Raw genomic sequence first — 13,372 nt, forward strand, 5'->3', positions numbered from 1 at the left:
TATGAAATCGAAAGCCGTCTAGCTTTAAAATCAGGGAAGGTTTTGCATCTCGGAGGAGGGGGGGAAAAAAAGGAGATTTGCTGAGAATTTCATCAAGAGTATTCAAAAGAACGGTTTTGTACAGCCGATCACAAAGAACATCATCAGCCACAAAATGAGAAGCAATTACCGAGAGGCCCTTTTGCAAGGGCCTCCAAAGAAATGTGGTTTATGTTTGGGGGGGGGGTAAAAAAAAAAAGTCGAGCGAGTAGACCGGGGGGTGGGGGGGTGGAGGTAAATGGCTCAAAGATGGATAAGACATTGTTTTCAGTGAAACCCACACACATTCCTGGATTGATGGATGACTGAATGATCATTCATCGAGCTTGGAACTTTCACGTGGAGTGAAACTGAAAACCTTTCCTTCCTGTATACCGAAGGAAGTGCCTTCGAGAAAAGGCAGGCCCGAATCCATCGCTCTTTCCCAACAGCAAAGCTTTTATTTTCAGGTTTACAGCTTATGTTCACAAAAAAGTTCAAATTCCGCCAGCACTGCAAAGACTATCACGGAAAATGTGCCAATTGCGCCGCACCAAACAAAACAAAATTATTTCCCACCGCGACGATGAATTCCATCCAAAATAGAAAGCCACAACAGTGTGAAAGAACAAGGAAAGGGAAAAAAAAAAAACGAGCTATAAAGTGAGCCTCTTTTACTTGTGCTTTGCAGTAATCAATGTTTGGCACACACACACACACACACACACACACATGATTAAATCAGCTTTGTTCTAAAAAAAGAAGGAGAAGAAAAAATCAGAGCCTGGGAAAGAGTAAGGAGAAATAATTGTTGTTCTGAAAACACATCAACATGAGATGAGATGAGATGAGATGAGATGAGATGAGATGAGATGAGATGAGATGAGATGAGATGAGATGAGATGTTGGTGTGTGCGCGCGATTGTGTTTTAGAGAAAGCTATTCTGTGGCCGAAGTTGTAATTACAACCAAACGTACTAATCAAAGTCGAAAAGTCACAGAGAGAATGAATTAAGGCCGCTGTTTTCTTACGAGAGCATTACAAACATTTGTTTCACCTCCCAAACCCGCCATTTGGCCGGCAGCCAAGTTCGATATTTTATGCCGAGACGCAAGAAAGGGGGTGATTATTGCAGGGAGGAAGAAAAAAAAAATCCCCATTTTCAAACTCAACCTCATCCACCATTACGGCAGTTCCTCCGAGTTAATCTGCATGATTTAACCGGATTAGTCCCAATGGAAAGTATATGATTGCGAGCCCTTAAGGACAATGTGGAAAAGCAGTGTTAAATTCCTCTTTAATCCCGTAAACATCATCTAAACCCATCAGCGGTACAAGCGTAAGATACTTCGATTTAACATCCACGCTTGTTTGTGAGCAAGGAAAAAACATCAGGTGTGCGCCATGATTCGGATGTGTTTGGGGGGAAAAAAAAGACATTTGTGTGAAGAAACTTACCTTGAGAGCCCTGATAAAAGGCCAGTGAGAACAGGAGGCTGTACAGCAGGGGACATTTACACAGTGAAGCAGCCATTTTGTTCTTCCAGATGCCAGTGACAGTGGTTTCAAGACGGATGATGATGAGAGGAAACGAATGTAGGGGGAAAGAAATGTATCCAGGCCCAGTGAGCGTCAGTGAGTGGTCGTTCGCCGAAAACCTTCACCGGTCATCTTCCACCTGAAAGCACAGACAAGACAGGCTGATTATTCCAATGGAAGAATCGTAGGAGTTCCGCCATCTGCTTTTCCCTACACAACCAAATTCCAGCGTATTAATCCGTCACCATTACCATTTCACACGGTGACACCGAGGCACAAACAGGCCTGCGTGTCCTGTGCAGATCGTTCGAAATGTGCATCTGTTTCAATCAACAAATGACATATTTCGTCTGTGGAAAATAAAACGCAAAGATTCAGAGGACTGTTTTGGCTGGACTGTAATGGACCGCTATCTGATGGGCTCTTTTACTCTCGCCTCTTAATGCTCTGGAGAACAGAGCTGCGTAAATGATGTCCACGAGAAACATCTGTACAGAATAAAAAGTCAAATTCGACTCAGATTTCAGGTGTCAGGTTTAAATGGAGATGAGAATTAAAAAAGGGGGCGTAAAAGGAATAAATGTCATGGTACAGACCAGACCTGAATGAGAGTATATCATGATTACTCTTATTTTTGTGTGTGTGTGTGGGTTTTTTTTTAGAGTTCAAGCAAGTTCAATGCAAAAACACACACATTTTCTAGAATACGTCAAGGAAAGAACCATTATAAGTGATGACCATCAGTTTGAAAACAGTGCCAGGACCATGGGATTTATAAAACGTTTAAAATCTGAGATGGAGACAGATTCCACTGATTATTTTTTTCATCCTGGATCACTCTCTGGCCAACAAATCAAATTCCAACACGCACTACAAGATTTATGCAGACAAAACAAAATGTGTGTAAATCTGAGTCTGTCTCTCCAAATGCTGGGACAGACAGGAATCATGCCGTTCTCCCGTCCAGGCTACAAAATGTTAGACCTCAATGAAAATGGCTTTGCTAGTGTTTTGTAAGGGATTATTGACAAATAGTGATCATGAATTTATGATGTAGTTACTGTTTAACTGTATGATCCACTGTATGTTACAGATTTAATCAATTATATTAAAGCTAGGCCGCCTTTCAGATTTTTCAACTCTAGGTCATAAAAAGAATTTTCCCCATCACCCAGGTATTTTCGTTTAATGGACCGAAAGCTACTGAATTCGAATCACAGGCTTCCAATTTTATTAGCTTTATTTTAAAACGGAACAATTAATGAATTTAAGGCCATGTGGCCCTAAATTCTCCACTATTTTTTCCTGCTTCACCATGACGCAATACAAGATACTACATTATGCATGACATGGTGGGCTTTTCCCGTTCGCCCAAGGCATTGTGGGATACAAATTTGAAACAGGAGAGAAAAATGGAGGACGTGAGCGTGCGAATTAAACGTCAAAGACCGACTACAGTAACGGAAAGAAAGCGAGAAGAAAAGATTAGGGATCGACCGATATGTTTTTTTCAGGGCTGATACCGATACCGATTATTATGGAATTGGGACGCCGATAACCGATATGTGCAACCGATAAATGTAAACATAATTCACATGAAATTAAACATAGCACATACTGACACAGACCTTCATATCCATGAAATGTATGTTTAATTGTAAAATTGAACATGAAATTTTGTGCAGGGAGATGCCAGCAGCATTTGTACAATAAAGTCAAACATTAGTTAGAATAAAATGAGAAATAAAATAATAATAAAATAAATATTCACCAATAAAAAAATAAATCACTGCCTACTATATTACAGCTCACCATTTTCAGTGGAAAATAAATGAAAATACACTCTGGATTCTTTTACACTAAGAACTAAGTAAGACTTGCCAACTTCAAGTAGTTTTTAAATAACAAATCAAGTGTAGGGAGCTGCCTGCAGCATTTTTTAAAAAGTAAAATCAAACATACAGTAAAGTCGGCTATCACTCCCTATTAGGAGCGGCTGCTCCTTTAAGAGTATATCGCTTTCCGAATCAGAAGCGCTAGCGAGGAGAATCACTTGCGCAAGAATTATAAATACTAGTCACACCTGGCTTGTTTAAATGTTCAAACAGCGCTTTATAAAGTTGCCTTGACCGCCTCTCTGTATGGCTGTCATTCTACTGTTCGAGTAGAACTACTGACACATTCACAACGTTTCCAGACGGGGATTTAAAAATGACTGCAGCCTACGTTATGCTGTTTCAGCGAGACTAGTTGGTTGTAGGCTAATTCAAGTGCTTCCTTCCGTAAGCTAAGTTTGCCTGGCTACACAGATGCAAATGGACAATTTTAACGAGTAGTAGATGAAGAATGTAAACATATAATGATGTTGTGCTTTTGCAACTTATGTGTTTGTGACTTATTGCGGCAAAAGCAGCGTGTCCTTACCTTGATACGGGCGCCTTGAAACAGTTCAGAGTGTCTAGCTGCGCGTGTCGATTGGCTATATCTCTTGTGCCAAACAAATCAGATGTTGTGGTGGGCGGGACCGTGTTCTTGAACTCAGAGAGGCGAGTGCAGGAAAGGACATGCAGTGACAGTCGCGTTAGGAACGAAATGGCTGCAAAAAGGCATGTTATCGGCATATCGGTGGAAATTATGGCCGATACCGATAACCCTAAAAATGCAGAATATCGGCCCGATATATCGGCCAGGCCGATTATCGGTCGACCCCTAGAAAAGATGTTATGTTATATGCGAAGGAAAGGAAACGCAGGACCAAACTAATAAATATCGGCGCTCAGCGAGCACCTCGGTGTGATCAGCTGTTCGTTTAGCAACAGAATGATGGAACTGTCAGTGCACGGTCAAAGGTAAACCTGCACATGCGCACACACACACACACACACACACACGGACTTCCTCTGTCTGCTTGACTGCGCGAAGAAGCGAGCGATTTCATGCACATTATTTGCTTTAGTCCGCTCAAATTAAATAACTTCCCAGCCACAGAATGGCCTGATATTTTGGGAGATATTACAGAAATAAACATACATCACAATGACTAAATTTCAGAGGGAACTAAATTTCACCGATTTTATGAAATCGAAAGGCCGTATAACTTTAATGTGTCTGTGTTGATTGATCCAAATAAAATAATAAATACTACTGTTTGAGCTGATTGGAAATATTAATTATTATCATTATTTTATTATTGTTATTATTATTATTTGACTCAGGATAGATTTGTATTTTTTTGTAATGATAGAAAAGTAATTTTGTAATTAAATATTAAGCTTTGGAATATGAGTAAATAATATAAATATGTTGGATCAGTCTTTCCTCCTCCTAATTAGGTCATCCAGCATGCATAATGTGCTGATAGATGTCAACTGAGCGCTGCGTTATCTTTGTGTGGAAGGAGTGAGGAGTGGAACAGCTTGTTGACCACTAAGCTACTGAATTAAAAGTTAATTTTGTTTTATTTTTGCTTGAAGTCAACCATGAACAATTTTTGTAAATAAATCCTGATAATTTTGTGAACCTGGAAGAATCTCCACGAGTGCTTTTTTTTTTTCCTGTTAGCGAGTCACAAACCTCCTCACCAAAGTCTACAAAATAAGGATCTTTGTGAAGGAAGAGTAGCTTCAAAAATTATGATAAAACAGTGAAGGAAGAGTAGCCTCAACGCTACGATAAAATGTTGAACGAAGAGTAGACTCAAAAACTACAATAAAACAGTGAACAAAGAGTAGAGTCAAAAACTACGATAAAACAGTGAACGAAGAGTAGACTCAAAAACTACGATAAAACAGTGAACAAAGAGTAGAGTCAAAAACTATGATAAAACAGTGAACGAAGAGTAGAGTCAAAAACTACGATAAAACAGTGAACAAAGAGTAGAGTCAAAAACTACGATAAAACAGTGAACAAAGAGTAGAGTCAAAAACTACGATAAAACAGTGAACGAAGAGTAGACTCAAAAACTACGATAAAACAGTGAACGAAGAGTCGACTCAAAAACTACAATAAAATAGTAAACTAAGAGTAGAGTCAAAAACTACAATAAAACAGTGAACGAAGAGTAGACTCAAAAAATACAATAAAACATTGAACAAAGAGTAGACTCAAAAACTACAATAAAACAGTGAACGAAGAGTAGACTCAAAAACTACGATAAAACAGTGAACAAAGAGTAGAGTCAAAAACTACGATAAAACAGTGAACAAAGAGTAGAGTCAAAAACTACGATAAAACAGTGAACGAAGAGGAGAGTCAAAAACTACAATAAAACAGTAAACGAAGAGTAGACTCAAAAACTACGATAAAACAGTGAACGAAGAGTCGACTCAAAAACTACAATAAAATAGTAAACTAAGAGTAGAGTCAAAAACTACAATAAAACAGTGAACGAAGAGTAGACTCAAAAAATACAATAAAACATTGAACAAAGAGTAGACTCAAAAACTACAATAAAACAGTGAACGAAGAGTAGGCTCAAAAACTACGGTAAAACAGTGAACCAAGAGTAAGCTCAAAAACTACGATAAAACAGTGAACGAAGAGCGAAGAGTAGATTCAAAAACTATGATAAAACAGTGAACGAAGAGTAGGCTCAAAAACTACGATAAAACAGTGAACGAAGAGTAGACTCAAAAACTATGATAAAACAGTGAACGAAGAGTAAGCTCAAAAACTACGATAAAACAGTGAACGAAGAGTAGGCTCAAAAACTACGATAAAACAGTGAACGAAGAGTAGACTCAAAAACTACGATAAAACAGTGAACGAAGAGTAAGCTCAAAAACTACGATAAAACAGTGAACGAAGAGTAGCCTCAAAAACTACGATAAAACAGTGAACCAAGAGTAAGCTCAAAAACTACGATAAAACAGTGAACGAAGAGTAGACTCAAAAACTATGATAAAACAGTGAACGAAGAGTAAGCTCAAAAACTACAATTAAAGCCGCAAGCGGCCTTGACGGGCCCTCGCGCCAGCGGCCAGTGGGGGCGGGGGCATGCGTCCCCGCGAAATACCGTAAAGAGTCTGCTTGCCAAGTTTGACCAATCAGAAGCTGCAACATCGTGTGTGCCATAACCAGCACCCCCAGGGGTGAAAGTGCACAAAATTTGGCGGATATGTCAGGAGAGCTATGAAGAGTTTGCTTATGAAGTTTGATGACAATTGAGTAAATAGAAGATGAGAGATAGATTTTTGAAGAATAAATGTTTTGGTTTTTCCCATGTCAGAAGGTGGCGCTATGCTGTACATGAGCGATTATGAGTTGGAGAAATAAGTGTCTACAACAGCAACGCACTATCACAAGGTAGTGGTGTGAAGGAAAAGCATTATGGAATTATTTACCAAAAACCCGTTTTGGAGAAATTGCGTCGGCCAAAAACAGCGCCCCCCATGGACGAAAATTCCCAAAATGTGGTATACATGACATGGGCGGTAGTAAGAGGGTGGCCGTGAAGTTTGACCAAATTTGAGGAAAGATTGGATTGTTTGCCCAAAAATAGCGCCCCCAGTGGCGAAATATCACAGAAAATGGGGAACATGTCAGAAGCCCAATGAGGGATTTGCGTGTGAAGTATGAGCAGTTTTGAGCAATTAGAAGATTTGTTATGAATTTTTAAGCATGTAAAATTTTGCATTAAAAATTGATTGACGTATAACTTCTGAGCGGTTCAAGCTACGTGAAACTTATTTAGTAACTTTTGTCAGCCATGTCTGTAGATGATGTGTATCAATTTTGGTGACATTCCTATGAACAGTCTAGGAGGAGTTGCGCCGTCTTCGTGGCCATGCATTTCGCACAAAAGTGAAATTACCTCACTTCCTGTTGGGCGTGGCTAATGCATTGGCATTACATTTTTGTCCGGCTTAGTGAGATACATATGCGTACCAAATGGCACGCCACTCCTACAAACTACATGGCAACCAGGCACCTTAAAGCGGGAGGCCAAAATCACAACGAGTTAGGGGGCGCTATAGAGGCCCTGAGGCCCGGCTGGATCTGGGCTTTTGGTTCTCAGTAGCGGTGGCAGTCTAAGAAAAAGGAGCCAAATTTCGTGCGTTGTCGACCATGGCAAGCGCCCCAATAAGGGTCTTGAAAAGAGTTTGCTTGCCAAGTTTGACAAATCAGAAGCTGCAATATCATTTCCGCCATAACCAGCACCCCCAGGGGCGAAAGTGCACAAAATTTGGCGGACATGTCAGGTGAGCTATGAAGAGATTGCGTATGAAGTTTGATGACAATTGAGTAAATAGAAGATGAGATATAGATTTTTGAAGAATAAATTTTTTGGTTTTTCCCATGTCAGAAGGTGGCGCTATGCTGTACATGAGCGATTATGAGTTGGAAAAATAAGTGTCCACAACAGGAACGCACTATCACAAGGTAGTGGTGTGAAGGAAAAGCATTATGGAATTATTTACCAAAAACCCGTTTTGGAGCAATTGCGTCGGCCAAAAACAGCGCCCCCCATGGACGAAAATTCCCAAAATGCGGTATACATGACATGGGAGGTAGTAAGAGGGTGGCCGTGAAGTTTGACCAAATTTGAGGAAAGATTGGATTTTTTGCCCAAAAATAGCGCCCCCAGTGGCGAAATATCACAGAAATTGGCTAACATGTCAGAAGCCCAATGAGTGATTTGCGTGTGAAGTATGAGCAGTTTTGAGCAATTAGAAGATTTGTTATGAATTTTTTAGCATGTAAAATTTTGAAGTGAAAATTGATCGACGTATAACTTCTGAACGTTTTATCCTACGTGAAACGTATTTAGTAACTTTTGTCAGCCATGTCTGTAGATGATGTGTATCAATTTTGGGGACATTCCCATGAACGGTCTAGGAGGAGTTGCGCCGTCTTCGTGGCCATGCATTTCGCACAAAAGTAAAATTACCTCACTTCCTGTTGGGCGTGGCTATGCATTCATAGAACTTTTTTTGTTCGTCTCAGTAAGATACATATGTGAACCAAATTTCGTTCCTCTACGACAAACTATATGGCAACCAGGAGCCTTCGAAAAAAGGCAAAATTTTCAAGGCGTTAGGGGGCGCTATAGAGGCCCAGAGCCCCGCCCAGATCTGGGGTTTTGGATCTGAGTAGCGTAGGGGATGCCGATAAAATGATCCAAAATATGCGCGTTTTCGTCCACAGGAAGTGCCCCAAAAAAGGCCGAACAGCGACCGCGACTAAGGAATAATAATAATAATTAAAGCCGCAAGCGGCCTTGACGGGCCCTCGCGCCAGCGGCCAGTGGGGGCGGGGGCATGCGTCCCCGCGAAATACCGTAAAGAGTCTGCTTGCCAAGTTTGACCAATCAGAAGCTGCAACATCGTGTGTGCCATAACCAGCACCCCCAGGGGTGAAAGTGCACAAAATTTGGCGGATATGTCAGGAGAGCTATGAAGAGTTTGCTTATGAAGTTTGATGACAATTGAGTAAATAGAAGATGAGAGATAGATTTTTGAAGAATAAATGTTTTGGTTTTTCCCATGTCAGAAGGTGGCGCTATGCTGTACATGAGCGATTATGAGTTGGAGAAATAAGTGTCTACAACAGCAACGCACTATCACAAGGTAGTGGTGTGAAGGAAAAGCATTATGGAATTATTTACCAAAAACCCGTTTTGGAGAAATTGCGTCGGCCAAAAACAGCGCCCCCCATGGACGAAAATTCCCAAAATGTGGTATACATGACATGGGCGGTAGTAAGAGGGTGGCCGTGAAGTTTGACCAAATTTGAGGAAAGATTGGATTGTTTGCCCAAAAATAGCGCCCCCAGTGGCGAAATATCACAGAAAATGGGGAACATGTCAGAAGCCCAATGAGGGATTTGCGTGTGAAGTATGAGCAGTTTTGAGCAATTAGAAGATTTGTTATGAATTTTTAAGCATGTAAAATTTTGCATTAAAAATTGATTGACGTATAACTTCTGAGCGGTTCAAGCTACGTGAAACTTATTTAGTAACTTTTGTCAGCCATGTCTGTAGATGATGTGTATCAATTTTGGTGACATTCCTATGAACAGTCTAGGAGGAGTTGCGCCGTCTTCGTGGCCATGCATTTCGCACAAAAGTGAAATTACCTCACTTCCTGTTGGGCGTGGCTAATGCATTGGCATTACATTTTTGTCCGGCTTAGTGAGATACATATGCGTACCAAATGGCACGCCACTCCTACAAACTACATGGCAACCAGGCACCTTAAAGCGGGAGGCCAAAATCACAACGAGTTAGGGGGCGCTATAGAGGCCCTGAGGCCCGGCTGGATCTGGGCTTTTGGTTCTCAGTAGCGGTGGCAGTCTAAGAAAAAGGAGCCAAATTTCGTGCGTTGTCGACCATGGCAAGCGCCCCAATAAGGGTCTTGAAAAGAGTTTGCTTGCCAAGTTTGACAAATCAGAAGCTGCAATATCATTTCCGCCATAACCAGCACCCCCAGGGGCGAAAGTGCACAAAATTTGGCGGACATGTCAGGTGAGCTATGAAGAGATTGCGTATGAAGTTTGATGACAATTGAGTAAATAGAAGATGAGATATAGATTTTTGAAGAATAAATTTTTTGGTTTTTCCCATGTCAGAAGGTGGCGCTATGCTGTACATGAGCGATTATGAGTTGGAAAAATAAGTGTCCACAACAGGAACGCACTATCACAAGGTAGTGGTGTGAAGGAAAAGCATTATGGAATTATTTACCAAAAACCCGTTTTGGAGCAATTGCGTCGGCCAAAAACAGCGCCCCCCATGGACGAAAATTCCCAAAATGCGGTATACATGACATGGGAGGTAGTAAGAGGGTGGCCGTGAAGTTTGACCAAATTTGAGGAAAGATTGGATTTTTTGCCCAAAAATAGCGCCCCCAGTGGCGAAATATCACAGAAATTGGGTAACATGTCAGAAGCCCAATGAGTGATTTGCGTGTGAAGTATGAGCAGTTTTGAGCAATTAGAAGATTTGTTATGAATTTTTTAGCATGTAAAATTTTGAAGTGAAAATTGATCGACGTATAACTTCTGAACGTTTTATCCTACGTGAAACGTATTTAGTAACTTTTGTCAGCCATGTCTGTAGATGATGTGTATCAATTTTGGGGACATTCCCATGAACGGTCTAGGAGGAGTTGCGCCGTCTTCGTGGCCATGCATTTCGCACAAAAGTAAAATTACCTCACTTCCTGTTGGGCGTGGCTATGCATTCATAGAACTTTTTTTGTTCGTCTCAGTAAGATACATATGTGAACCAAATTTCGTTCCTCTACGACAAACTATATGGCAACCAGGAGCCTTCGAAAAAAGGCAAAATTTTCAAGGCGTTAGGGGGCGCTATAGAGGCCCAGAGCCCCGCCCAGATCTGGGGTTTTGGATCTGAGTAGCGTAGGGGATGCCGATAAAATGATCCAAAATATGCGCGTTTTCGTCCACAGGAAGTGCCCCAAAAAAGGCCGAACAGCGACCGCGACTAAGGAATAATAATAATAATAATTAAAGCCGCAAGCGGCCTTGACGGGCCCTCGCGCCAGCGGCCAGTGGGGGCGGGGGCATGCGTCCCCGCGAAATACCGTAAAGAGTCTGCTTGCCAAGTTTGACCAATCAGAAGCTGCAACATCGTGTGTGCCATAACCAGCACCCCCAGGGGTGAAAGTGCACAAAATTTGGCGGATATGTCAGGAGAGCTATGAAGAGTTTGCTTATGAAGTTTGATGACAATTGAGTAAATAGAAGATGAGAGATAGATTTTTGAAGAATAAATGTTTTGGTTTTTCCCATGTCAGAAGGTGGCGCTATGCTGTACATGAGCGATTATGAGTTGGAGAAATAAGTGTCTACAACAGCAACGCACTATCACAAGGTAGTGGTGTGAAGGAAAAGCATTATGGAATTATTTACCAAAAACCCGTTTTGGAGAAATTGCGTCGGCCAAAAACAGCGCCCCCCATGGACGAAAATTCCCAAAATGTGGTATACATGACATGGGCGGTAGTAAGAGGGTGGCCGTGAAGTTTGACCAAATTTGAGGAAAGATTGGATTGTTTGCCCAAAAATAGCGCCCCCAGTGGCGAAATATCACAGAAAATGGGGAACATGTCAGAAGCCCAATGAGGGATTTGCGTGTGAAGTATGAGCAGTTTTGAGCAATTAGAAGATTTGTTATGAATTTTTAAGCATGTAAAATTTTGCATTAAAAATTGATTGACGTATAACTTCTGAGCGGTTCAAGCTACGTGAAACTTATTTAGTAACTTTTGTCAGCCATGTCTGTAGATGATGTGTATCAATTTTGGTGACATTCCTATGAACAGTCTAGGAGGAGTTGCGCCGTCTTCGTGGCCATGCATTTCGCACAAAAGTGAAATTACCTCACTTCCTGTTGGGCGTGGCTAATGCATTGGCATTACATTTTTGTCCGGCTTAGTGAGATACATATGCGTACCAAATGGCACGCCACTCCTACAAACTACATGGCAACCAGGCACCTTAAAGCGGGAGGCCAAAATCACAACGAGTTAGGGGGCGCTATAGAGGCCCTGAGGCCCGGCTGGATCTGGGCTTTTGGTTCTCAGTAGCGGTGGCAGTCTAAGAAAAAGGAGCCAAATTTCGTGCGTTGTCGACCATGGCAAGCGCCCCAATAAGGGTCTTGAAAAGAGTTTGCTTGCCAAGTTTGACAAATCAGAAGCTGCAATATCATTTCCGCCATAACCAGCACCCCCAGGGGCGAAAGTGCACAAAATTTGGCGGACATGTCAGGTGAGCTATGAAGAGATTGCGTATGAAGTTTGATGACAATTGAGTAAATAGAAGATGAGATATAGATTTTTGAAGAATAAATTTTTTGGTTTTTCCCATGTCAGAAGGTGGCGCTATGCTGTACATGAGCGATTATGAGTTGGAAAAATAAGTGTCCACAACAGGAACGCACTATCACAAGGTAGTGGTGTGAAGGAAAAGCATTATGGAATTATTTACCAAAAACCCGTTTTGGAGCAATTGCGTCGGCCAAAAACAGCGCCCCCCATGGACGAAAATTCCCAAAATGCGGTATACATGACATGGGAGGTAGTAAGAGGGTGGCCGTGAAGTTTGACCAAATTTGAGGAAAGATTGGATTTTTTGCCCAAAAATAGCGCCCCCAGTGGCGAAATATCACAGAAATTGGGTAACATGTCAGAAGCCCAATGAGTGATTTGCGTGTGAAGTATGAGCAGTTTTGAGCAATTAGAAGATTTGTTATGAATTTTTTAGCATGTAAAATTTTGAAGTGAAAATTGATCGACGTATAACTTCTGAACGTTTTATCCTACGTGAAACGTATTTAGTAACTTTTGTCAGCCATGTCTGTAGATGATGTGTATCAATTTTGGGGACATTCCCATGAACGGTCTAGGAGGAGTTGCGCCGTCTTCGTGGCCATGCATTTCGCACAAAAGTAAAATTACCTCACTTCCTGTTGGGCGTGGCTATGCATTCATAGAACTTTTTTTGTTCGTCTCAGTAAGATACATATGTGAACCAAATTTCGTTCCTCTACGACAAACTATATGGCAACCAGGAGCCTTCGAAAAAAGGCAAAATTTTCAAGGCGTTAGGGGGCGCTATAGAGGCCCAGAGCCCCGCCCAGATCTGGGGTTTTGGATCTGAGTAGCGTAGGGGATGCCGATAAAATGATCCAAAATATGCGCGTTTTCGTCCACAGGAAGTGCCCCAAAAAAGGCCGAACAGCGACCGCGACTAAGGAATAATAATAATAATAATAATAATAAGAATAATAATAATAATAATAATAATAATAAAAAACCGAACAAGATCAATAGGGCCTTCGCCCTATAGGGC

General features: G+C 41.4%; 1 protein-coding gene across 13 annotated transcripts in view; it reads right to left on the minus strand.

Moving 5' to 3' along the window:
- The window catches only part of LOC132875318 (adhesion G protein-coupled receptor L2-like), a 407,634-nt gene that overhangs the window by 342,931 nt on the left and 51,331 nt on the right, over positions 1-13,372 (minus strand). For all 13 annotated transcript variants that reach the window (XR_009651878.1, XR_009651883.1, XM_060912544.1 and 10 more), the window contains one exon: positions 1,478-1,697. Coding sequence is in view for 11 of the 13 variants with exons in the window: in XM_060912544.1 (XP_060768527.1) it covers positions 1,478-1,553 (76 nt within the window). In the remaining 2 variants the exon portion in view is untranslated. The remainder of the gene's footprint in view (positions 1-1,477; positions 1,698-13,372) is intronic.

The sequence above is a fragment of the Neoarius graeffei genome, chromosome 1, assembly GCF_027579695.1.
Source record: "Neoarius graeffei isolate fNeoGra1 chromosome 1, fNeoGra1.pri, whole genome shotgun sequence".
Lineage (NCBI taxonomy): Eukaryota > Metazoa > Chordata > Actinopteri > Siluriformes > Ariidae > Neoarius > Neoarius graeffei.